This window comes from Schistocerca gregaria, chromosome 4 (assembly GCF_023897955.1).
Source record: "Schistocerca gregaria isolate iqSchGreg1 chromosome 4, iqSchGreg1.2, whole genome shotgun sequence".
NCBI lineage: Eukaryota > Metazoa > Arthropoda > Insecta > Orthoptera > Acrididae > Schistocerca > Schistocerca gregaria.
The window spans coordinates 423,548,177-423,574,601 of record NC_064923.1 but is presented as its reverse complement, the minus strand read 5'-3'; the positions used below and the strand labels follow the sequence as shown (position 1 = coordinate 423,574,601).

At 44.3% G+C, this 26,425-nt stretch overlaps 1 protein-coding gene across 2 annotated transcripts in view; it reads right to left on the bottom strand.

Moving 5' to 3' along the window:
• LOC126266669 (zinc finger and SCAN domain-containing protein 5B-like) overlaps positions 1–25,603 on the bottom strand; it is a 58,372-nt gene extending 32,769 nt beyond the window's left edge. The window contains exons 1-3 of one of the 2 annotated variants that reach the window (XM_049971088.1): positions 25,218–25,603; positions 18,620–19,070; positions 15,761–15,995 (exon numbers count right to left, since the gene is read on the bottom strand). In XM_049971088.1, coding sequence (XP_049827045.1) covers positions 15,761–15,995; positions 18,620–19,070; positions 25,218–25,594 — 1,063 coding nt within the window. In that variant the 5' untranslated portion in view covers positions 25,595–25,603. The remainder of the gene's footprint in view (positions 1–15,760; positions 15,996–18,619; positions 19,071–25,217) is intronic. The other variant, XM_049971089.1, reaches the window with a different exon arrangement.
• Positions 25,604–26,425: the final 822 nt, after the last annotated feature.

Below are 26,425 nucleotides of genomic sequence, written 5' to 3'. Positions count from 1 at the left end.
ACAAGTTATATCGTGATTCATCACTCCAAAATAATTCGTTTCCAATGACGCCGCTATTCACAAATCCTCAAATATCACTTAGGAGTGATTACAGAAAAGTATAGCTTATGAGGAGCTGCTCGAGCATTGTACCCCATTTTCTTTTTAACACTCTACCCACTGTCATCCTGCTAGCTAGACTACTGGAACCACTTGGAACTGACGATTGATTATTTCCACTGACTTCATACGATTTTTTAGAACCACCGTCCTCAGTGCTCGGCAGTCACTGTCCGTCAGCAATGACGTCTGACAGTGTTCAGCTGTGGTCGCTTCTTCGCGTTTCCACTTCATTATCACATCCCCAACAGTCGACTTGGGCAGTTTTATATGATGGATTGAAATGTTCCTGATGGATCTGTTAGTCAGGTGACATCCAGTGCCTAGCCAACGTTAGAAGTCACTGTGTTTTGCTCTCCGACCCATTTTGATACCATACAGTATACTTCGCACCACTGTAACTACACATTTTCATTTAGAATGAGATTTATTTTGAGACTTCCGTAAGATAATCAGTTCTTGTTGCCAAAACTATTTTTTGTGTAATTAATTTAACTTTTATTTCTTCACAAGCAATACTCAAGTAACGGTAGACCGGTAATTTTTCAAGCTTCATCCTTCATGAGTGGACTACACTTACTGAGGATTCTTCCACTGGATATCGGTCAGAGCATCTGACGTACTTGCAGTTAGTTTTATGTGGTCGTTCCACTTTAAATCACTACGTACACGTACTCCTAGACATTTTCTGTGAGTGACTGCTTCCAATGATTGTTCTGCAATTGTACAGTGATACAATAATGGGTCTTTCAGCCCACTTCTACTTATTTGTGGGTAAATTTGCAATCCCCACAGCAAGCGTTGAAACTATGCAGGTATTTATGCATTTCGCTAGTTTTCTAGTGTTGCGACTTTTCTGTATAAATTGGTAAATTCCTGTGGGATCAAAAGTGCTGAGGTCATAGGTCCCTAGGCTTATACACAACTTAAACTAACTTACGCTAAGGACAACACACACACCCATGCCCCAGGAAGGGCTCGAATTTCCGATGGAGGGAGCCGCGTGAACCGTGGCAAGGCGTCCAAGATCACGCGGCTACCCCGAGCAGCTTTTTATGTAACAACGGCATCTTCATGAAGATGCTTCATGGAGCCTACTGGGGCATGTCACAGTGCAGAGAAATGTGTATTTAGTACAGAAAACATTGTCCTATTTGCCAGCGTCAATTACATATTTATCAACTTCCATACCACCATGTCACCCAAAGTTTTTTCGCCATGGAACGTGTCAGGACATAGTTTACAGAATGCTGATCAGAACATTTATAAACAAAAGAATTAAAGAATTAATATCATAGGAAATGATCGTGAGAAAGTATGCGAATAAATAGCACATTTCACAGGAAAGTTCTCGGCTACTATGAAGGTCATCTGTACATAATACAAGGAATGAGCTACAAGGAATCCTGTCAAGTTGGCTTACAATAAGGCAGTGTCCATACTTTACAGTGTTTGTATAGTTTGATGTAATGTAGTTTCGGACATGGATGCATGTCCGCAGCAGTAGACACTGCTGACGATTGACAGCCATATGAAATTATGAAATGTATTAGGAAATTGCGAATACGGTCGTACAATGACTATACGATTTACTAGCAACATATGAAAATTTGTACCGGACCGAGAAACGAGCCTGGATTTCCTGCTTATCGCGAGCGGTCACGTCAACGGCTTCGGCTATCCGTGTACGCTTCTCGGACCGATCCAAACCTCCTTCATACGCCGCACTGTCCACATCACTTCTGCTCGCACATTATGCGATCCCCGCAACAGGGACAGGCCAATGATATTATCGTCACTTTTAGCCTGTCTAAACTTATTTTATCTTACTAAAGTGTTGCATTGCCCACACAATCAAACTGCGGCGTGGCACGTTACCTTTTTGCCGCCCTGCCAGTGTCCAGCATTGTTCATTTGTCTAGCTAAAAGCTGTAGTAGAAAATACTAGACCACTAATGTCTATTGCAGGTCGCAACAGACATGGAATTGTTCGGTAAACGGGATGCGGCTAGCTACTGAAATAAAAGTTTTAACTTGGTAATATAAATTTTCATGTGTATTTTTACGATAAAGATCACAGTTAATACTGCCAAGTCAGTACTAATTGGCAACACGATGTAAAGTTCGAACTCACACCACAATCACACATGTAGCCAGTTTATGGTATTTACACCTGTTACCGAAGTTAATAGAGTTCACCGGATCGTTTAGTTATGAAAATGCTCGCTCAAATGTGGTGCACTCTGCTCTACACGTAATACCTGTTCCAGTCTTAGATCGCACAACACGCCATGCGGTTTTAATTAACAGTGAAAAGCAATAATTTTGATATGCCGTCCGAAATCCCACACCACTTCCACTATACCGTTCACTTAAATGCACTTTGTGCTACTTCGCGAACTCATAATTAGCATTTTTCCGCGATATTACAGTACTTTCGTCGGAGCTGCTTTCAGTGAGATGATACTAGTTCGAACCCTCAGCCCTGACCCCCCTACATCACACCAAAGGCTTTGTTCCCAGCATAGATTGGCGCGAACCTGCATTATTCTGATTGGCTGATATCACAAACAGCAAATCAGGTTGCAGTATTATTCCGCGCTAACCCGCGCTTTACTTCAATGACCAATCATAGTAAAACATTTCTTTCTACGGCAACTGCTAAATAAATAATTTTGGAAAAGTATCAAATATAAAATTACTCCTTCTGAAATTACCGATTAATTTGTGTTCTACTCACGATTTATTAGTACCATAAACTGACTGCACATTTAATTGTAGTAAATGCCCTGTATTGTTTAACTGGTACTTTGTGAATAAACAAAACAATTTTTATTTACTTCTGTTCTTCTTCACTCATACAACACTCACACTGCTAATTTACTACATATATAAAACAATTATAATTATGCAAATGCATTAAATATTAATCAAACATAACCTACGACTGCTAGCACTGTCCGTCAACTGCTGACCTCTGCCGCCTACTAGTACAACTATGTGCAGCTCTATAACTCCATGTCTGCTGGTGACATCTGTCGATGACTCATGCCTATAGCGATATCGTCCTAACAAGTGAGAGGATCGAAGCGAAGGCGCTACGCCTCAAAACGTTATTGTTAAATTAAGGAAAATATCTACACTCCTCAACCAATCGTTTACGCCTATTAGTGCCTCACACCCAAAATAATAGATAGCTCATTTGGTGGACATTCCTTTCCTGAAGCCAAGCTGCGAGTTTGGCAACAAATTTACTGTACTGAGATGTGTCCGTAGTGACCTGTATATCAACTTGTCGCAGATTCCCTGACAAATATTGTATGTAAACCCTGCTTGTTTACTGCGTTATAGAAATGTACCACTACGCTGTTAGCGGCGTCCTACTCCCTCGATGTTTGGCGCTGGCCAGACAGAATTAACAGCGGGTTCCGAAGTCCACGCAGTGGAGTACAGCACGCCTCGGTGCAGCAGCTAACTAAGGACTGGAAATAAGCGAAAACAGCCCGGCGCGCACCGACTATAGGACAAACTCGGTGACCGCTCTCCGAACGCCGGGGCCGCGGCGTGCCCCTGTCCGCTGCAGGATTAAATTACCGAACTTGTGAAAGCGGCGCGGCGCGATCCAGACAACTATTCCAATTAAACATTTGTCGCTGCAAACAAGTAAGGAGCAGCGACACTCGAGACGGCTGCCGGGGTGCGACCGGGCCGTGATTAAAATCGTAAAGGGGGCAGAGAGGGGGGTAGCCCCCACCCACCATCAACAGGCACTTGAGGCGGATACTTTTGTTTGTTGCCGTCTGGCGTTTTCTGCTAGCTAGGACGTAGACAACGAAAAGCGTCAGCTAGCAACTATTCGGCAAAGAAATCTAGAATTTCTCGCTAAAAAGTACACTTCATTGAAAAGTTACGGGAGTACCTGTAGGCTATTCTTGTTACAACAGAAAATTTTGCCACGTCAGTTTATATTTTTACGTGTATCACCCCGCGATGATCATCTATAGGAAACATTCCAGCCAGCTAAAGGTGCACGTTCACACGCTGACCACACCTGACGCAAACCATAAACCCGACGCGTTTCTTGAATTTACACGCAGAACCACTAAACCATAGGAATTAGAAATTTTTCTGCCAAAGCATTCTTATGAAAGTGTGTTTTAACTTTCGTTACTTAATCTGACCCACTGTTACTATAACAGATAAATAACGTTGATATATTAACTATTTTGATTCAGCTGCCCCTAACGATGTTGTTTTATGCAACCCGCAATGCTATATCAGCGGTTCTTGAAAAACTACTCGCGATGTTTTCATATTCCCTCGCTTGCTCGATACGCGCTGACTGTTAGTCCTACAGGGAAAACTAACAGGACCGTTTCGTAAGAAATGTATTGTAGTTGAATTTGTGTAGGTATACGTTTCGCTTCAGGTCAAACTTTTTGAGTTATTCAAGTGACCTTCAAACGCACCTCGACTGCTATATTCATCCCTCACCAGGCAGAATTTCTATCATCGCACACTCTCCTACCACTGTAAAAAAAATTAGCAACTGCCCGAATTGTTTTCCAGATTCGACAATTTTGGTTTTAATTGACTGGCCTTATTACGCCTCTGGCATAGGCAAACACTTTCAAATTGTTAAATTGATATTTGTATAAATTCGACCTAACAATTTCCTGAATTTTAACAGCATAAAATCAACAATTACCTCACTTTAATCTAACTACGAAACTACTGCTCTTCTAAGGGCTTAAGTTTGGATCTAACCGAGCGAGGTGGCGCAGTGGTTAGCACACTGGACTCGCATTCGGGAGGACGACGGTTCAATCCCGCGTCCGGCCATCCTGATTTAGGTTTTCCGTGATTTCCCTAAATCACTCCAGGCACATGCCGGGATGGTTCCTCTGAAAGGGCACGGGCGACTTCCTTCCCCGTCCTTCCCTAATCCGATGAGACCGATGACCTCGATGATTGTTCTCTTCCTCTAAACAATCCAATCCAATCGGATCTAATTCGCGTCATTAATTTCAGCGTAACGTTTACAAAAGTCGTTTTTCTTTCGTTGCCTTCACGGGCATGTTTAAATTAACAATGTTAACAAAACAGCCGATCTCCCTACACATGGTTACTTCATTCATCATGATGGTGTGCAATAAGAGCCATTCACTTCAGTGGAGTAATATGTCGCTTCGGCTACGGAGACGATTGGTGGTTTATATCGGAGCACTGGAACACCCTTTGCCTCAGTGGTGCCCTTCATGAGATTTTCAGGAGATATAAGTAGGAGGAAGGAATATTCATTTATTGGTTGATACTTCGATTACCATTTCCTAAGGTTATTTATATTTATACTTGCTACTTAAATATAAATAACATTAAATAAGAAGATGATACTATAGCGATGGCGGAAAGTGAAAAAGAGTTAAAACATCCTCTTACTGAATGCAAAAGCAGAAGGCGCAAAGCAGGTCTATGATGAATGTCAAGAAAACTAAAACTGTAACTATACCTATCACTTCACGGCACATAGGGGGTGAAACAATGTTCAGTTATTTCAACTCAAGATTCCTGCTGATGGTGACTGCTTGGTGAGATGCTTGTTACTTGGCAGAAGGGCAATGCTCAACTTCGACAATGTTTTAAGGAGCAGAGACTTAACTTTAACAACGCAGATCCGTATAGGAAGGGCTATGATCTTTTCGGTAGTGATGTACGGACGTGAGAACTGGACAATAAGAAAAGCTGTCCGGTGAAGAACAGACATTTTTGAAGTGGGGTGTTGAAGAAAACTTCTTAAGAGTTCTATGGACAGCAAAGAGAACGAACATGTCAGTAAAACAGCAAATAAAACCAGCTTGCTCTTTGGAAAGTCCGATACTGAAGAAACAACTGACCTAATTTGGGCGCATTATGAGGAAACGTGATTCGCTGGAGAACACATTAACGTAACTTGCCTCTGGATCCGCTTAAAAAACCGATTTTTTGTTTATTATCTTAAGTCGATGTTTAGACCTTTTTGAACAACATGGTGATTAAAATAACTGGATTGGACATCAGGAAGTCGTTTAAAAAAGAAATTAAAAATTTGTCGGTGTGCTTCCACACCCTTGTTTCCGCTGCTTTTACACGTGATGTCATTGGACTCCTGTTCGAGAAACATACACTATGCAGCTGTTTTACAAGCTGACAGCCCTGTCAGAAGATGCGTTTTGCGTCCCTCTTAAGTTCCCCTACCAGATATTTGCTTTCTGAGCATTATTTTTCTTACTGTCGCTTCAGTTGCTGCTATTTGGTCATTCTTGGAAGTTATTAAACCGTAATTTGTTTTAATGTGGGGCAGTTAGCAGGTCTGAAATTCTAGAGCTGCTAGGAATATATTCTGGGTTTAATATGATAGAGTCACTGTTGGCAACTGATTACATGAGGGCGGCCATAGCTGGAAAGTGCGAGCTTGAGGCAACTGAAGACGCCAGAATAACCATGGGAAACAAGAAAAGGAAGACAGTAGAAGTATGACGTGAAGACCAATACGATTATGCTACTGGAATGTATTAGAAGCCACAATGGTGTCGCCAATGATCAACTATACCTTTGAATCGAATTTACCGAGAATCAAATTTTTTCATATGTTTATTTTATGCACATATAGTCTGAAATGTTTTGGAATGTTATAGGGTACTGTTTGGACGAAATTAAACAACAGACACTAACATACTATCAACAGAAAGGAAAATAATTACTGGCAAATTATAAAAAGTAACCATTTTATCAAATGTAAATATTTCTAGAAGAAAACCTTGTTGCTGAAATGACATGACTGTAGCCTGTCTTTTAGATAGCCATGTTGTTTATGTGTACTTAAAGTTTCATACATGTACGTAATACAGTTAATAAGTGGGTAGATTCCAAGTTTGCACCGGTATCTAAATATGTAATCCACTAATCTTCACAAAAAGGGTAATCCAGTCAATGTGAAAACTAATGTGATTAATTGTATAACAAAATCTTCAGCGAGAAACACTCCTATTGTACTGCAGTTTTCATCCCATTAACAATTGACGTTTTTGAGTTAGAGCCGAGTAGAGTTTATGAAAATTGTTTGTATTTTTTCAGGTGACCACACGCAAGTCACCTTGATGCTGAGGAAGATCGAAGGCAAACGGAGGAGACGGCAGTAAAGGATGAGATGGATCGATGACATCGCAGAAGTAATGGATTCCATCCTGTAAATGCTCCCCGAGAAAGTGAAGGACAAAAAAAACTGACATGTTTTAACTCGTGGGGTCACGGAGAGTCGGAATCAACTAAATGAATAGAGAGAGAGGAGAGAGAGAGAGAGACTATTTCGTGAAGTATTTACTATTGCTGCTGAAACACGCGTGTAATATACAGTGTATTGCTGACGGAGGTAATGCAGTGGTTAAGGACCAGGACTCACATTCTGGAGCAAATGGATCCAAACTCCGTTTAGACTACACAGATTCACGTATATCGTGATTTCTTTGAACCACTTTAGGCGAATGCTATGACAGTCCCTTAAATCACATGATGCCAGACGTTCCTGTCCTACGCCAGCTCGGCCCTGTCTTTAATTATTTATACATCGACGTACCACAAAACCCGAATCTTCCTCCCCTTTCAGAACCTAGAAGAATATGAGCTCAAAAGCAGTGGCACGCAAGGTACGTTTGCCGAGTCTCACTTTTTCCCTCCTGCTCCTGTTAAACAAAATTCAGCGTTTAATGTAATCTCTGTCCCTCAGAAATATTCTGCATGCCCCAGGTAATGTGGTAAAATGAGTAAAAAGAGCGGTCATGGACTTTGCAACGAAACAAAGCGAATATTTTAATTACGGCGGCGGGGAAGTGCCCAGGGCACGCCGACGAAATCGCACAGCACAAAGCGCACACCTCGTCCATTTGAAGTCGGAATTCTAACCATATTAACAGGCGAAAATGAAATGCACTTCTCCCATTCACAAAAGAAGCACTCTAATTACAATGGACGCCTCCTGCCCTCTGTAAGACGAACCCAGCCCTTTACGTCAATGGACTACAGCTCTCTTCTCTCTGAGCTCTAAAGACTTCTCGGGAACCCTTTAGCCATCATCTGAACCTTTTTGTTCCCGATAGCGGTGAAGGGAGAGTGCACAACTCTCTTACATGGTAGGACGACACACTAGTTATTCTTTCCGTCTCTTGCAAGCAAACTGTTCGGACACATTTTAATTCTCTGTGTAGCGCGTGTAACTGAAGAGCACGCGAAGTTCAGTCGACTTCCACTTACACAGGCTTTTTCATCTCTGACCGTAGTAAAAGAACCAGCCGCATATTTATTATTTGCAGGCTGGATATCGCTACTCTTGCAGCTGGTAGCTCTCGTGCTTGCTCTCAGGCGAATCAAAACGTCATGGTCATTTGCTTAATACCTCGCCTCGGATTTAGACGAAATAGTTCATACCAAGTAGCTTACCTTATTCGTTACAGTAGTATTTAAATATCCTTCAGCACTAATAATAAGCTACAATAGCACATTGTTCAGTGCAGCAAGACAAATAACCAGTGTCGCAGCAAATCAGGTATTCACAACTTTTTATGTGACACTTGGCCACAGTTCTCTGTAGGCCAGACAGGAAGGAGCTTCACTACAAGATAACGGGAGCACATGGGTGCCTTGCGGCTAAATAATTTTGATAAATCCAGTTTTCTGAAACAACATGACCACTCAGCAACAGCCATTAAAGGCAACCTGCACAGATATTATACACTGTCAGTAAAGGAAAGAAAATGAATCTTCTTGAAGAGCACGGAATTTACATCCGTAGCTCCAAATCACCACACCTAATTCTCAATGAACACGTAGAGCTTGCGAACAAGTCATTTGTTTACATCTTTAATGAAATATTTTAAAAGTCAAAAACTTTAATTCATGATCCCCACATAGGTAGCATTTTTTTCTAAATTACAGTGTCTATTTAACCTTTCATAATTTACCAGCAATCATTCTATAAATTTTCAGCGACTTTGTGCTTCGATCAACATGAAACAATTTCGATTGCGATATTTGTTTCGTATCTGTATGTGTAACATTTTTGTACTTCTTTGACTTAACCTCTTTGACTATAATCTCTCTTTTCCAACGCAAGCACGTTGGACGTTGTGAGTGCATGTGCTTCTGAAGTCCCCAACACCTAAGCTGCCATACTTTATCAAACACATAATCTGTAAGTACGAATAATTAGCATGCTGACTACTATACAGTTCACGCGTAAATAACGAAACGTTTTTGTAAAAAAAAGTGTGACGAACATAACACGAAAAATGTATGGTTACACCAGCTATATGCAAGTATTGCAATGCCGCGCGGAGTGGCTGCGCGATCTAGGCCGCCATGTCACGGATTGCGCGGCCCCTCCCACCGGGGGTTCGTGTGCTCCCTTTGGCATGGGTGTGTGTGTTGTTCTTAGCATAAGTTAGTTTAATTAGTGTGTAAGTCTAGGGACCATGACCTCAGCCATTTGGTCCCTTAGGAATATACGTACATAAACACTACAATTTGTGCAACACATGCTGCTTAGCCGCTTACATATGTTTCATTTGCGTCTATTCAAACGTCATCATTTGTTTTTTATTCAAACCGTGGACCATAACACTGAGATTGGGAAAATGTACATGAATGTAAACCACCTGCAGATGGGCACAAGCCCGAAGCCGGCCAAGTCTTATATGAAAGCATCTTGTATTGTAACCGGCAGCGGTTATTATTCTACACCCAATAAAGTAGCAGTCATGGAGTTCACCTCCATCGATTATGGATAAAATACGCTTAATATCTTATTGATCCACCTTTGGAACGCAACAAAGCATCGTTTATGTGAGGTACAGATTTGACAAGTCTTTGGTAGATTTCCGAAGGTACACTTATGTGATCAAAGGTATCCGCACCCCCCCAAAAACATGCTTTTTCCATATTAAGTGCATTGTGTTGCCACCTATTGCCAGGTACTCGATATCAACGACCTCAGTAGTCATTACACATCAGGAGAGAGCCGAATGGGACGCTAGGTGGAACTCACGGACTTCGAACGTGGTCAGATGACTGGGTGTCACTTGTGTCATACGTCCGCACGTGAGATTTCCACATTCCTAAACATCGCTAGGTCCACAGTTACCGACGTGATAGTGAACTGAAATGGTGAAGGTACACGTATAGAACAAAAGCGCACAGGCCGACCTCATCTATTGACGGACAGAGACCGCCGACAGTTGAAAAGGGTCGTAATGTGTAATAGGCTATCTATCCAGACCATCACACAGGAATTCCAAACTGCATCAGAATCCACTGCAAGTACTGTGACAGTTGGGACGGAGGTGAGAAAACTTGGACTTCACGTCGAGCGGCTGCTCATGAAACACACATCACACCGGTAAGTGCCAAATGACGCCTCGCTTGGTGTAAGGAGCGTAAACATTGGACGACTGAACAGTGGAAAAACGTTGTGTGGAGTGACGAATCACGGTACACAATGTGGCGATCCGATGGCAGGGTGTGGGTATGGCGAATGCCCGTCATCTGCCAGCGTGGGTACTGCCAACAGTAAAATTCGCAGCTGGTGATGTTATGATATGGTCGTGTTTTTCATAGAGGAGGCTTGCACACCTTGTTTTGCGTGGCTCTATCACAGCCTACATTCATGTTTTAAGTACTTTCTTGCTTCCCACTGTTGAAGAGCGATTCTGGGATGGCGATTCTATCTTTCATAATGCACGGCCTGTGTTACACGACAGTAACATCCCTGTAATGGGCTGGCCTGTATCCTACATACAGCTTTGGGATGTGCTGGAACGCCGACTTCGTGCCAGGCCTCACCAACCGATATCAATACCTGACCTCAGTGTAGCACTCTGTGAAGAATGGGCTGCCATTCCCCAAGAAACCTTCCAGCACCTGATTGAAAGTATGCCTGCGAGAGTGGAAGCTGTCATCATGGGTAAGGTTGGGCCAACACCATATTGAATTCCAGAATTACCGCTGAAGGGCGCCACGAACTTTATTACTCATTTACAGCCAGTTGTCTGGATGCTTTTGATCACGTAGTGTATGTGACACTAAGTGTCTACGCTCAGGTCACGCAATTCTGATAAATTACGGATTAGTGGTTTCTGGGTGCGAAGATGTCGGCCGATAGCGTACCAGATCTGTAACATCGGATTCAGTTCAGGCGAATACGCTGCACGAAACACACATTTTTGTTCACTATCATGCTCCTCACACAACTGAAGCACTATTATGGTCTTGTACCATGAACAGTTATCCTGCTGGAAGATGCTTCGCTATCGGGGAAGACGTCAAAGCTTGAAGGGATGCCGGTCATCCGCAATAATGTTCAAGCAGTCCACAGCTGTGACGGCGCCGTCGATTACTAACGCTGGACGTTCGCCTCGATGATGGCGCATATGCAGTCATCGACCTGGTGCAACGAGAAACGGGATTCGTCTGACCAGGTGTCAAGTTTATATTCTTCTTCGGTCGAATTTCGACTATTTCGTGCCCTCTGCTTTCATCACAAGGTATGAACACGTAGGGTCCGTCTGCTACAGAATCCCATGTTCAACTATGTCCACTGTTCGGTGTGCTCTGGAACGCTTGTGCCCGTACCAGCACAGAAGTCGGTCTCCAGATCTGCCACATATTGCCACCTGTCCTGCTTTACAGAGCGCCCAAGCCTTCGACATCCAATTTCTGTGATGAGCCATGGTCTGTCAGCACTCTCCCGCCTGCTAGTAATCTGAACATTTTTCAACCACGTTCCATTGATATTCAAGACAGCATCAAGCAAACTGCCGCCAAATTTTGCCTTTTACGAGACACCTATTCCTAGACGCCAGGCCATAAAAAGCTACCCTACGTAGTAGTCCTTCTTGGCAGTGGTCTACCTATATGCGGCCCGTAATGTTGCTAGAATAACACACCACTACTTGCCTTTGCTCCGCTTATACAAACGTTCCCTGGAGAAATGGTCAATAATCAGAGACATTATACGAACGATCATTCTAAGCAAAGAAGTCCAGTAAACATCGGCTCTAAAATGGATACCTTGTCAGCTATGAGAACTTCGATCTTCGATAAGGTGAAATACATCTCTTCTACTGCAAGCTCTTTTTTTCCATATTTTGCGAGGTGGTAGTATCCGTCAAATCAAATAAAAACTATGCAGCACTTATTCATCTTCGCTACTGTGAAACACAACTTTCTACTGAACAAGTGCTCATAGGTCTTTAGATACGGTGTTAATTTTAGAGTTCATGTTTACTAGACTTTCAGCTTCGAATTATCTTTCCTGCCATATCCCTGAACACTAACCATTCCTCTTGAGACACCCTGTATACTCCCCTTGTCACGTCACGTGCCCATAAAAAGGAAAGAACGTGTGGGTGTGTGTGTTTTCCTGTAACTGTATACGGGTCTATACAGGAAGTTGATTCCGAATGGGAACACGAAAAGACCGGCAGTTTCAGCAACATCAAAATTAGGGTATACAGCTTAGGCTAAAAGTCTAATGGCAATAGCAACCGGGGTTGTTAGCTGCAGTGGATCTTTCGAAATGAAAAGGTTGCTACAAACTGAGAAATAGTGGAGTGATGACGTTAGAAAGTACTTTCGTTAGAAGACTGTTATCAAAATGCATTCAATTAATTTCACTCATGTATTAACTATATAAGAATATTAATATTGCATGCACGTATAAAGTGAGAAATGATGAGGTACTAGAGAGAATTCTTGATATAAAATTTCTGTGGAAAAGTGTTTGCAGAAGAAGACCGAGTTGGATAGGGTATATGCTGTGGCGCCGTCGAATAATTAGTTTAGCGCTGCACAGAGAAGAAAAATGAAAAATGATGGGGCCCGACTAGAATATGCAAACGGATTATCGATGGCATTTACTGCAGTAAGCAAGTGGAAACGATAAGATTAGCGCATGGTGGAAAAAGGAGATGAATTAAGACAGGAAAAAGATAAAAAGTGTGTACAGGGTGCGGCACTAAAACCCGCACAAATTTCAATTCGAATTTTTCACCATATCGCAGTTCCGCCGTAGGTCGCGATTGGAGTTCTAGAAAGCATAGGCTTCTAGTAAACAGTCAGAACCTCAAAATGGCAGAGACGTTACGGACAACTGTGGAGCACAACCGAAGAGCTGCAATTATCGAAAATCTTGGCACTGGGCGTTCGCTCGCTCAAATAGTTCAATTTTTCGAGACCAGAGCTCAACTGTTTACCATATCGTGATCAAATATAATGCTTAGATGAAGAATGGGGAAGATTCCACTTAACCGGCAAGGAAACGTCACTGGAAGCAACGCGTGTCAAGAACTGCGTCTGTCATTGAAAAGGCTCAGGCGCTGATTTCAGAGGACCCGGGCCAAACGCTCAAGAAACTTGGGCTCCAATCTTGAATGTCAGCGAGAGGACAATGCGTCGAATGGCAGATCAAGACATCATGTGAGCCATTTAGTCCAAAACTGGCTCTCGGAAAACTTTAACAACTTCTGGTCAAAGGATTTCTGGCCCCCGAATTTGGACCTCCACGACTTCTACTCATATGTTTGGAGCGTAGTCGAAAGAGTTACCAACAAGACGAGGTACCCTAATGTCGCATAGCATTCGCGAATATGGACAGCGCTGAGCAATGTTTGGAAGATTGCGTGCGATCGCTTTAGGAGTAACTGGAAAAAACTGCTCCTGAACAGACCATTAAGACCCAGCGGTACCGACTGGCCGCCATGTCATTATCAGCGTTACTGGATGCGGATATGGAGGGATATGTGATCAATCAAGTAGCTCCTCAGTTTGCCTAACAGGGGCTGAATGCACCCCGCTCGCCAACAGCGCTTGACACACCGGATGGTCCTCCATCCTCAGCCTGTTGGACAGCGCTTAACATCGGTGATCTCACCGGTATTACCACTGCGGCAAGGCCATTGGCTTTTAGAACGAGACTGGAGGCGGTCATTACGGTTCAAGGGGTTTACATCGAGTAAAGTTAGTCTTGAAGGATGCCACTACTTACATACACTCCTGGAAATGGAAAAAAGAACACATTGACACCGGTGTGTCAGACCCACCATACTTGCTCCGGACACTGCGAGAGGGCTGTACAAGCAATGATCACACGCACGGCACAGCGGACACACCAGGAACCGCGGTGTTGGCCGTCGAATGGCGCTAGCTGCGCAGCATTTGTGCACCGCCGCCGTCAGTGTCAGCCAATTTGCCGTGGCATACGGAGCTCCATCTCAGTCTTTAACACTGGTAGCATGCCGCGACAGCGTGGACGTGAACCGTATGTGCAGTTGACGATCTTTGAGCGAGGGCGTTTAGTGGGCATGCGGGAGGCCGGGTGGACGTACCGCCGAATTGCTCAACACGTGGGGCGTGAGGTCTCCACACTACATCGATGTTGTCTGTTGTCGCCAGTGGTCGGCGGAAGGTGCACGTGCCCGTCGACCTGGGACCGGACCGCAGCGACGCACGGATGCACGCCAAGACCGTAGGATCCTACGCAGTGCCGTAGAGGACCGCACCGCCACTTCCCAGCAAATTAGGGACACTGTTGCTCCTGGGGTATCGGCGAGGACCATTCGCAACTGTCTCCATGAAGCTGGGCTACGGTCCCGCACACCGTTAGGCCGTCTTCCGCTCATGCCCCAACATCGTGCAGCCCGCCTCCAGTGGTGTAGCGACAGGCGCGAATGGAGGGACGAATGGAGACGTGTCGTCTTCAGCGATGAGAGTCGCTTCTGCCTTGGCGCCAATGATGGTCGTATGCGTGTTTGGAGCCGTGCTGGTGAGCGCCACAATCAGGACTGCATACGACCGAGGCACACAGGGCCAACACCCGGCATCATGGTCTGGGGAGCGATCTCCTACACTGGCCGTACACCTCTGGTTATCGTCGAGGGGACACTGAATAGTGCACGGTACATCCAAACCGTCATCGGACCCATCGTTCTACCATTCCTAGACCGGCAAGGGAACTTGCTGTTCCAACAGGACAATGCACGTCCGCATGTATCCCGTGCCACCCAACGTGCTCTAGAAGGTGGAAGTCAACTACCCTGGCCAGCAAGATCTCCGGATCTGTCCCCCATTGAGCATGTTTGGGACTGGATGAAGCGTCGTCTCACGCGGTCTGCACGTCCAGCACGAACGCTGGTCCAACTGAGGCGCCAGGTGGAAATGGCATGGCAAGCCGTTCCACATGACTACATCCAGCATCTCTACGATCGTCTCCATGGGAGAATAGCAGCCTGCATTGCTGCGAAAGGTGGATATACACTGTACTAGTGCCGACATTGTGCATGCTCTGTTGCCTGTGGTTCTGTCAGTGTGATCATGTGATGTATCTGAACCCAGGAATGTGTCAATAAAGTTTCCCCTTCCTGGGACAATGAATGCACGGTGTTCTTATTTCAATTTCCAGAAGTGTATAAAAGGATCTCCATTTTTGTCTTTCGTTTAAATAACTTTTCAAGAAACGTTTCATTTGTCCTGATTTCATCGTCGCACCCTGTATGTTTGTACCACACGGTGAGAAAAAATAAGATAAACGGGTTGCATTGCTTTTACGGAGGAGGGTTTGTGAGCGACGGTTGCCCACCTGTATGCGTCCGCTGGTGCGCCTTGAGGTGCGAGCTCTTGGTGTAGACCTTCTTGCAGCCGGTGAACTGGCACTTGTGTATCCGCCTCTTGGAGTCGGGCGACACGTCGTGCCGATGTCGCGTGGGCACGTGGGTGATGTGCGGTGCGTTAGGCGCCACGCTGGGTGGGAGGTGATGGTGGTGGTGGTGGTGGTGGTGGTGGTGCGCCGATGACGCTGACGCGCGGAACACCACCTGAAACACGTTTGTGCATCTTTACCTACTGGAGAGAGACAACGCAACAATGAACTACTGGGCAGATAAAGCGCCACGTCATCTAACGAATGTTACTCAACCATTACTTAAACTTCCAAAAGCACAAATGTCGTCAGTAAATGTGAGTTTCAAAGTACGACAAGAGATTTGAGTTACTCATATTGTGAGGACAAACTAAAAACTTGTGACTTGTGGCGGAGACGAAATTCATATCATCGAAATTTTGCAATTCGAATGTTGGCCCAGTTGAATCTCTGGAATTAATGGAATTAATCTCGATATCAAGTTCATGATGATTTTTTTTAGGTAGAGAGTCTATACAGGAATTCGAAAGTAATAGTGACAACAATCGACGACGACCATCATTGAATTTAAATTAAGCCAACCATAGTCACAATGTCAGTTAGCAAGCTAACACTGAGTATTACAACTCTGAAATGTCTCGTTTGTCGTGTATGTAAAATGACATGAGAAAGAGAGTTGTAGTGGCAATTGGCAGAAAGTTAGATGCACTGAATAGAACAGATAAAGGAGAACTATTGAAAAAGATTGTAGCTGAATTTGACTGGAAAGGACATTTCTAACAACAATAAGTATAGAGTGGATAGTCTAACGGTTGAACCTGTCCTGTGCTATGAGTTTTAAATGCTGAATCCGGAAGAAGACTTAGAGCTGCAAAAATGGATTATTTTCGTATATTTGTGTATTTGCGTGAAAATAAATTTAAAATTGCTGTTTTTAAAATTTAACCTATCTTTTTTTTTAAAATTTCTTGATTATCCGAATTTTTAAGAATCCAGATGACCTCCGATCCCACCTGTACACCATAAACAAGGTTTAACTATACATATTGCACAATAAATTAAGTCAGATACCAAGCTCATCTACACATTTGTTCTGCTGTGCAGCTTTTGAAAGTTGCAGTTGTGAGTCTTTTATTCATGTGGATACACTAGAACACCTTTTCAATAAAAAATTTCTGGATATGTGATCACGTCTTGATGTGACAAAATTTCCGCTATTCATGCGGGCAGTCTCTTATCAGTATACATGCTGAACGTTGGTAGTTTTATCACATATGCCAGGGTCATATTATCAGAAGAAATTTTATTGAAATAGATTCTAGCCATGAAAGCTGATGCCTGTATATATTGATTAATATGTTTAAGATATCAATTCTTTCATTTTTAGGAGTCCAGGAACAGGTGCCTGAATTCAAATACCTCAAAGATGATATACTTAAGCGTCATCCCATCGTTGCAACTATATATGAAACACTATCATATATACCAATATTCTACGATCAGTGATTGCAAGAGCATGAATGAGAATGCAGTAGGCATATGGGTTGGATCATTTTACATGAGAACTATTTAGGAGAACTTTTCGTACCTTTTAGACTGTTGAGCAACAGTGCACGCAGAACGAAATTCTCTGCAGTGTTTGGACCATTTTTAAAAGTAGTCCAACAGATTTTGTGTCGCATTTTGATATCATGTATGAGACTTGTAGTCACGTCATCTCCACCCCAGTAAAACCCTCAGAAATACAATGAATCATCTTATTTCCCCTGAATTGTGTCAAAATGGCTTCAGGAACACTACACAGTTGGATGTTTCTGCCTGCTCATTGAAGGTGGATGGCAAGTGATCAGAAGATACTCACAATACTGGAATGCATCTGCTCACTGGAGGTGTAGTAGGTTGGTTGGTTTGTGGGGTACATGACGAAGAGGCAATCAAAATAATGGAATTCACCTGCCCATTGGAGACAGATCGTATGTGAGGAAAATCTAATTCTAATATTGGAATCTGTTTGCTGTATTAGCGGTGGGTCTAGTGTCAGGAAGAGCTAATTACAACAGTGAAGTGCATATGCTCACTGGAGGTACAGTACATTGGGAAGCAGTAATCACAGCACTGAAATGAGGTGTGTAGTAAAGTAGGAAGAGCTGATCACAGTGTTGAAATGTACCAGCTTGGTAGAGGTGGCTGGTATGATTGGAAGAACTAATCGCACAAATACATATCTTGCCCACTGGAGGTAGGTCGTAAGTCTCGGAGACTTCACCACAATATTGGATCACGCCTGCCTTTTGGAGAAGCGTTGAATATTAGGAAGATCCAGTCACAATGCTTGCACATATCACCGCTCGTGTTGGGTGTTACTTCAAGAAGAGTGATTAATAACAGTGGACCGCACCAGAGCATTGAAGGTGGATGGTATATCACGAGGAACTAATAAGCTTACTGGAATGAACCTGCCCTACGGGAGTTGGATGATTCATGAGGCAGAACTCATTATGAAGACCAGTTAATCACTTTATTTAATTAGACTTGTCCATTGGAGGCGGCTGGTATTTCAGGAGAAGCTAATCACATTATTGATTTAATGCTGCCGTACTGAAGGTGGGAGGGGGTGGGGGTGTATGAGGAAGACCTAAAAACCTATCTATCAGTTCGAGGTATATGCTGTACCTGGAACTGCTAATCACATAATTGGAACACACCTTCCTGTTGGAGGTGGGTGGTGTCAGAGGAAGAGCTAATGATGCACCTGTCAGTTGGAGGTGGGTGGTATTAGAGGAAGGAGTAATGGCACACCTGTCCGTTGGAGGTGCTGCCGGCGCTGGAAGAGGAGCTGGAGTTGCTGGAGGAGTTGCCGCGGCCGGACTCGGGGCTGGACGGCGGCGTGAGCAGCGGCTGCACCACCTCGTACAGCAGGTCCTCGTCGTCGTCGAGCGCGTCTGCGTCCAGGTCGCCGTCCGCGTCGCCGTCGCCGTCGACGTCCGCGTCGGCGGGGTCCCCGCGCTGGCCCTGGCGCACCAGCAGCATGGCGGCGCGGCACGCGAGCCGGCCGCCCGCCGGCAGCTCCTGCCACGACAGCTCCGCCTCCTCGTCGTCCAGCTCGTCCAGGTCCTCCTCGACGTCCACGTCCACGTCCACGTCCACGTCCACGTCCAGCTCGTCCAGCGCCTCCTCGTCCTCGGACAGCGACCTGCCACGCGCACCACGGCGGTCAGCCCACAGCATCAGAGGAAACTGCCGTCTCGATCTGTGTCCATCACAAAACTTTCCGCTCACCTCAACTGTAGTACAAGAGTGCACAACAATAAATTGGGTTGTTAGTCATCAAATTGTTTCCGAGCTCGAACCGAGTGAAAAAACCTTAACCCCGCCGTACTTCAGGCCAGTGTTCTAGAATGACGTCTGATATTTTACACTGCGCCAGGCATAAGAACAGTTTAATTTATTCACCTCTCGAGACTCGGTTTGTTAGTGTTGCTACAATAAACGCCATATGGCACCCACTGACAGCTTTGTTTTCATGTTTAACATTATACGTATTTTTTTTTATCTTGTAACATAATTAATTTTTGCTGCAAGCCACTTTATAATGTTGTTTTATCTCCATACATAGTGCGGCGCATTTAGAGAATTTCTTCTGATTTCCAAGCGTCCGTTCGTCTATATTTATACATATGATCGTCTAGTTGTGTTTCGTTTGCGACGGAAATGCAGATCTTTTTTTTCTTGTTACAAAGCGAAAAACAAATCTAATTTATCATACGAAATTACGTAAGCCTTGAACTAAGCTGTATTTACTTAGCGCAGAGAAAAACATGTCTTATATAGAAAGTAAATACTACAACATTTAAAGGCAGACTTACATTATTACGAACTTTTTCGTTCTTGCAGTCGAAAACGACGAAGGTAAAACTCAGCCTCACTCATACAAAATTGTATAAGAACACGCACCCCAAACCACCCATCGTAATGTGGTGTGGATATAATAGACCTAAATTCTCGCACGATTTCGTCACACTCCGGAACACTAAGGTTTCTTGTTGTGACTTCGAATTCAGTGATCAGTCTGGTGCAGCTCTCCACTCCTGTCCATCTTGTGCAAGCCTCTTCATCTCGGAATAGCTGTTGCAGCCAACATGAACTTGAACTTGCTTATTTTATTCAAGCCTTGGTCTCCTACAAATTTGACCTTCGACACTTCCCTTCATCAGCATACTGGCGATTCCTCAGGGTATGTACTGTCATCTTATCCCATCTTTTAATCTAGCTGTACAATCAATTTCTTTTTTTTTTTCTAACTCAACTGAATAGGTACTCCATCTATGCACCGAGTCTTCACTATTCTTCTGTAGGACGGATTTCAACAGTTTTTATTCTCTTCTTCCCTGAAATGATTATCGTCCACGTGTCACTACCACGCAGGGCTACACTCTAGATTCTCCCAGAAAACAACTTTCTCAAACGTAAATTTTATATTGGATGTTAACAAATTCAGGAATGTCTCTCCTTGTTAATGCTAGCCTGCAATTTAAATCCATTCTATTTCCCCAAACAGCAAAACTCATCTCCTACTTTCAGCGTCACGTATCCTCATGTAATTCCAGTATACAGTGTGTATCATAATTACACTGAAAAACTTCGAGGGGATGCAGAAGGTGCCTTGAGGAATAATAGGAACATGCGTCGGCAAACGTCATCCAACGTCACTACAGAGTGTCGAAATTTTAAGCATATATGTATATACAGGGTGATTCCGAGATGGTTACAAACTTTCAGGGACGATGGAGAAGGATAAATGTATCAATCTCAGATAAGGGACCCTGGTGGAAACGAACGAGTCGAAAGTTATAAGCGAAAAACTTTCTGGTACCTCGAACGGTGGAATACGTGGACGGCACAAGTATACCTTAATAGCTATGAGCACTTTTTCAATAGAGGAGATGTGTTTCATAGTAGTGATCAACAAGTAGAGCTCATAGCTCCTCAGCTATGCATTTAGAGCTCATCTTTACTGGAAATATTTTTCTTGTTTTGTTCGATACTACTACTTCTGAAAGTTACCTACCCTACAATGTTAGCAATAACGATACCGACGCGCGTATTTCACTGGCCAAAAGTATCAGAACTGTTTTCGTTCATAACGTGCGACTAGTTTGTATCAGGCACAGGGACTCATACCTGTAATTGATACATTTATCCTTCTCCATCACCCTAGAAAATTCGTATCATCATCACGGAATCACCCCCTATATACATACATTTGAGCGCTCTTCAGTGTCGTTGGATGACATTTCTGGACACAGATTCCTATGCTCATTTTGTGCCTCAAGACAAGTTCGTATGTATAATTTTGAAACACCCTGTATATTTGTAAAACGTGCTCTCCAGTTGTAATGCATTTGAAGAAATTCCTGTCACCACCAGAAGCTGCTTGTAGTAAATACCGCTTTACTCACGACTAAAGTGCGCGTCATTTATGACGGCGGCCGAGTTAAGGTTCGTTCTGCGCATCTGACGTCACAAAACAGTCAGCCAATGAACAGAGAACGACGTTAAGAGATGTCGACTGCACTGCAGAGCACGGACGAATGTCTCAGTTTTAGAAACGTTCAGTCATAAATAAAGTAATAGAACAAAAGCAATGTCTTGATAGCAGACTTTCTTTTATCGAAAGTTTGGAAAAACCATTCTTTATACCAATTGCTTCATATTCTATTAATTAATTGAACCAAACAAGCAATAAGCCTCCTAATTCAGGCGATAGCAACGAAAGGTGTTTGTATCAATCTCACGAACCGCTTTTTCGCAATAAAGAACAGCGGTAATTGTTTATTTCCTGTTGCACTTCGACGAAGCGTGAGTGATTCTTGGTCATACCAACAGTGTTTGTCAGTATCTTGCGTGACGCGTTAGAGTCCTCAAGGAGTTTTATTGCCGGACGAGCTGTGTTGCGTAATGGTTAAGGTGTAGGGCTACTAAGCGGAAGGTTATGAGTTCAAACCTTGTACAATGCTTAATATTTCCTTCATTTAAAAACAATATCGAAGTGTCTTGCTTCATGAATTTTATTTGTTTGAATGTAATTTTCTGGCATTTCTAGTGCTTTGTCTCTTCATTAACCCTTTCGCTGCTACAGAGACGGGCTCCTCGCTGTGCGCGAGTTTGTCATCACTGGACTGCTCGCCTGAGCAGACACATGGTGTCCGACTGCTTTGACACACTTATCATTCGATTTAACAAAAATTATTTGGTCCAAAAATTTGATTTTTACACATCTTCTCTACTGATACCTTCCCCACATAAATGACATAATTTTATTTCAATGTTCAATGCAGTTATTGTGCAGCATTAAATGAAGTAAACCATTGGACGAAATTTCGAAGAGTTTGCAGAGGTAAAAGTCCATAGCGTATACTATCCGTATGGTCGATTTTAGTTGCCATAATGTTGAGAATGAAATGTGGACAAGATACCTAAATTTCATATAAAATTTACTGTATAACAATATCTCATTTAATTTAAGTACCACATACGTGTCGTATTTAATATTGGGAAAGATTCCGTCTTTCGCGACTTTAATAAAAGTTTTATTTACATCGGGAGCGTTTGGCTTTATTTTAAAGCACTTCATGAACTGCGCGCTCCCCCCTAAACGTAAGTTTGCGAACTATACTATACTGTGGCACTGCTTCTCTTGGCGCGAACAACTGGCAACGCAGCTATCTCCCGCGTCTGGGCGGGAATGCGCGAACCGCCAAGATAAAAGAATTGAACTACAGTCTTGGTATGACGTGTTATTTCCAAGTCAACGTAAAAATACACTGTAATTGAAACATCTTGGAATATACGTTCTCCACAAGACATGGTCCGCCCCGATAGCGAATGGTCAGCGTGACGGACTATCGTCCTAAGGGGCCCAGGTTCAATTCCCAGCTGGGTAGGGGATTTCCTCTGCTCAAGGACTGCGTGTTGTGTTGTCTGCACCATCATCATTTCATCCCCATTCGGCGCGCAGGTCGCCCAATGTGGTGTCGAATGTAATAAGACCTGCCCCAAGGCGGCCGGACCTGACCGGTAAGTGGCCTCCCGACCAACGACGCCAAACGCTCATTGCATTTTTCCACACCACATGACAACAAGGATCTATCAAAGCTGTACGAGTTTCGTCAATAGGTCTCAGGAGATGTCATACAGATGCGACGGATGTGTGTTTATTGGTGATGAGGAGAAAGTTCTGATATAAATTTTCACCACTAAGACAACTGTTAATTTGGATATGATTTTTTATGTGTTAACCTACCTCACCAAGATCATCACCATCAGACAAACTAATTCTTCCTTGACGTGGCCCCTTTTCATCGGCGTGCATCATAGGATTCCAACAGATTCTTCCATTTCTGCCGAGCTTGACCTTCCAGTTGACAACTGAATCTAGCTCTATATGTCTGTCCCATCTTTCTGGTGACCTTCCCACGGTCTTTTTTGGCATAAATTGAGCTCGAGTATAGAATGTTTTGACGATCTGCCATCCCTTCTTCGAGCGACATGACCAGCCCACTACCTTCTCTAGATGTTTACATTTCCCGTTACGTCACAGAACTTTGTTGTACGTCCGGTATCTGCTGCTTTATTTCGGTCTTTCTGTTTGTAGCAACATTTACCTTTGAAATCCTCGTTGAATTACTAAGAGTTTTCCAGCAATTGAACTCATTTAATGTCCATGTCTCACACCCATAACTTATTACTGGTACACACTGTACAGGAACTATTTTCTTCATCTCAGCCGATGTCTTATACCTGAAAACTGAAGATTATCTTCCGTAACGTTGTGAGATTTATGTAATACTGATTCATCAGTTTTAAAATATCGACTGGGGTATATCATCATCAACTGAGGCAGTTCCTTTTTTTCATCTTGTCTATAGCACGTACCACATCTGTGGGGAGAATTCCTGGGGTTTGGAAGACAGAAGCCCACCAAAATGTCTTTTATCAAATCATATTCGTATGTCGACTAGGAAACGATTGTCAATAAAGCATTATTCAAATAAAGCAGCTTACGATGGTGACATGAATTTCTGCTTATCTAATTCCGTCAGCATTGACTAATTTAATTCTATTTCATTACATTACCCTCGTTATACGATAATCGAATTACACATGACGATGGAGTCACACTGAAGCGGCAAAGAAACTCGTACAGACATGCGTATTAAAATACAGGGATATGTAAACAGGCAGAATACGGCGCTGCGATCATCAACGCCTATATAAGACAGCAAGTGTCTGGCGCAGTTGTTAGATCGGTTACTGCTGTTAAACGGCAGGTTATCAAGATTTAAGTAAGTTTGAAAGTGGTGTTACAGTCGGCGTACGAGTGATGGGGCGCGCCATCTTCGAGGTAGTTATGAAGTGGGGATTTTCCCGTACGACCAGGTCACGAGTGTATCGTGAATATCAAGAATCCGGTTAAACATCAAATTTCCGATATCAGAGGGGTCGGAAAAAGATTCTGCAAGAACGGGACCAACGACGACTGAATGATATGGGGGCTCCTGATACGTCTAGATACGACTCTGACAATTGACACGTACATAGGAATCGATTCATGTCCATTGTGCATTCCGGCCAATTCCAGCAGGACAATGCGACACCTCACACGTCCAGAATTACTATAGAGTGGCTCCAGGAACACTATTCCGAGTTTAAACACTTCCGCTGTCTACCAAACTCCCCAGGCATGAACAATATTGAGCATATCTGGGATAAATGAAATGTCATGTGGCGAGGGCCTCCCGTCGGGTAGACCGCTCGCCTGGTGCAAGTCTTACGATTTGACGCCACTTCGGCAACTTGCGCGTCGATGTGGATGAAATGATGATGAGCGGAGAAAATCTCCGACCCAACCGGGAATCGAACCCGGACCCTTAGGATTGACAGTCTGTCGCGCTGACCACTCAGCTACCGGGACGGACATATCTGGGATGCCTTGCAACGTGCTGTTCGGAAGAGATCTCCACCCCCTCGTACTCTTACGGACTTATGGACAGCCCTACAGGATTCACGGTGTCAATTTCCTCTAGTCGAATTCAGGCCACCTCGGCGTGCTTTCGGAGGCCCTACGCGATACGAGGCAAATGCACCAGCTTCTTTGGCTCTTCAGTGTATATATCGTGCAATGTAGTAAATAGTAAAATACTTTCGACTGAAAAAACATTGTTTATTATACATCACGCGTTCTTTTATTTGTTTATTTTATTTTACGTGGCAACGTCTGCAGAAAGAAACGTATTGAAAGGAGAAGCTCCTTAGTTGTGCAAGCTGTGAAGTGACAACTAAGCCAATAACTGTATGATAGTGTATCATAACTGTATCAGTTTGCTCCGGTTCTCACCTGGCAGAGATATGTCCGACGTCGTCGTCGTGGTGCCGGCGGTGCTGCCGGGAGGTGGGCGTGCTGAGAGCGCTGGAGGCGGTCGCAGCTCTGGAGGCGGTGGTGGTGGTGGTGGTGGTGTGGTGGAGGTGGTGCTTGGAGACGCCGGGCACGCTGGCGAAGGACGTGGCCGAGGGGACGGCCGGCAGCGGGCTGGCGGCCGCCGCCCTCCTGCTGACGGCGGCGGTGGCGGCGGCGGGGGCTGGGCTGGCTGCGGGCGCCGCCGGCTGCGGGGGCGGCGGGGGCGGCGCGGGGCTGCCGAGGGCCGCCTCCTGCTGCGCGGAGGGCGACGACCGCGGCCGCTGCGCGCGGGGCTCCTCCTTCAGGTAGCGCTCCATCTCGTAGCACGTCTGCAACGACCAGAACGAACCCAGTCACAACACACCCCACACCTTCTGATGCCCCTATCATCAGGGGTGGCAAACGAACCTACTGGAAAAAAATGCAACACCCTGAATGGCAAGGTCACCTTATTGACAGGTGAGGTGTGACAGGTAATTTGTCATTTTGGGAGTATTTGCATTCCGTCTTCAGGCCACAAATGGCCCATAGGGACCATCCGACCGCCGTGTCATCCTCAGCCGAGGATGCGGATAGGAGGGGCGTGTGGTCAGCTCACGGCTCTCCCGGTCGTTACGATGGTATTCTTTGACCGGAGCCGCTACTATTTGTTCGAGTAGCTCCTCAATTGGAATCACGAGGCTGAGTGCACCACGAAAAATGGCCATGGCGGCCAGGATAGGCACCCATCCAAGTGCCGGTTACGCCCGACAGCGTAACTTCGGTGATCTGACGGGAACAGGTGTATCCACTGCGGCAAGGCCGTTGCCCATTGTAGGAGTATATGAAAACAAATTCAGACCTGCTAAGTGAAAATGAGAGTGCAGGGTGATATTTCACTAGAGATACAAGTGAAACTTGTGTGGAAATACGTTTGGAATATTTCAAGTACATGTAAAATATATGTCACATGTGCCAAAGAGGGCAAATCCACTGGAAAATAGCTCCTCCTAATCACAGGATCAATTTCTGTCGAATTTGGTGCACATGTTACTTACGTTCTGGAAAGAAATAATATGATAGTAACAACCAGCAACCACGTAATAGGGTGAAGGTGATAACGTGGTGGGAGAAGGGGGTAGGAGGTGATGGGCAGGCAGAGTGGGAAG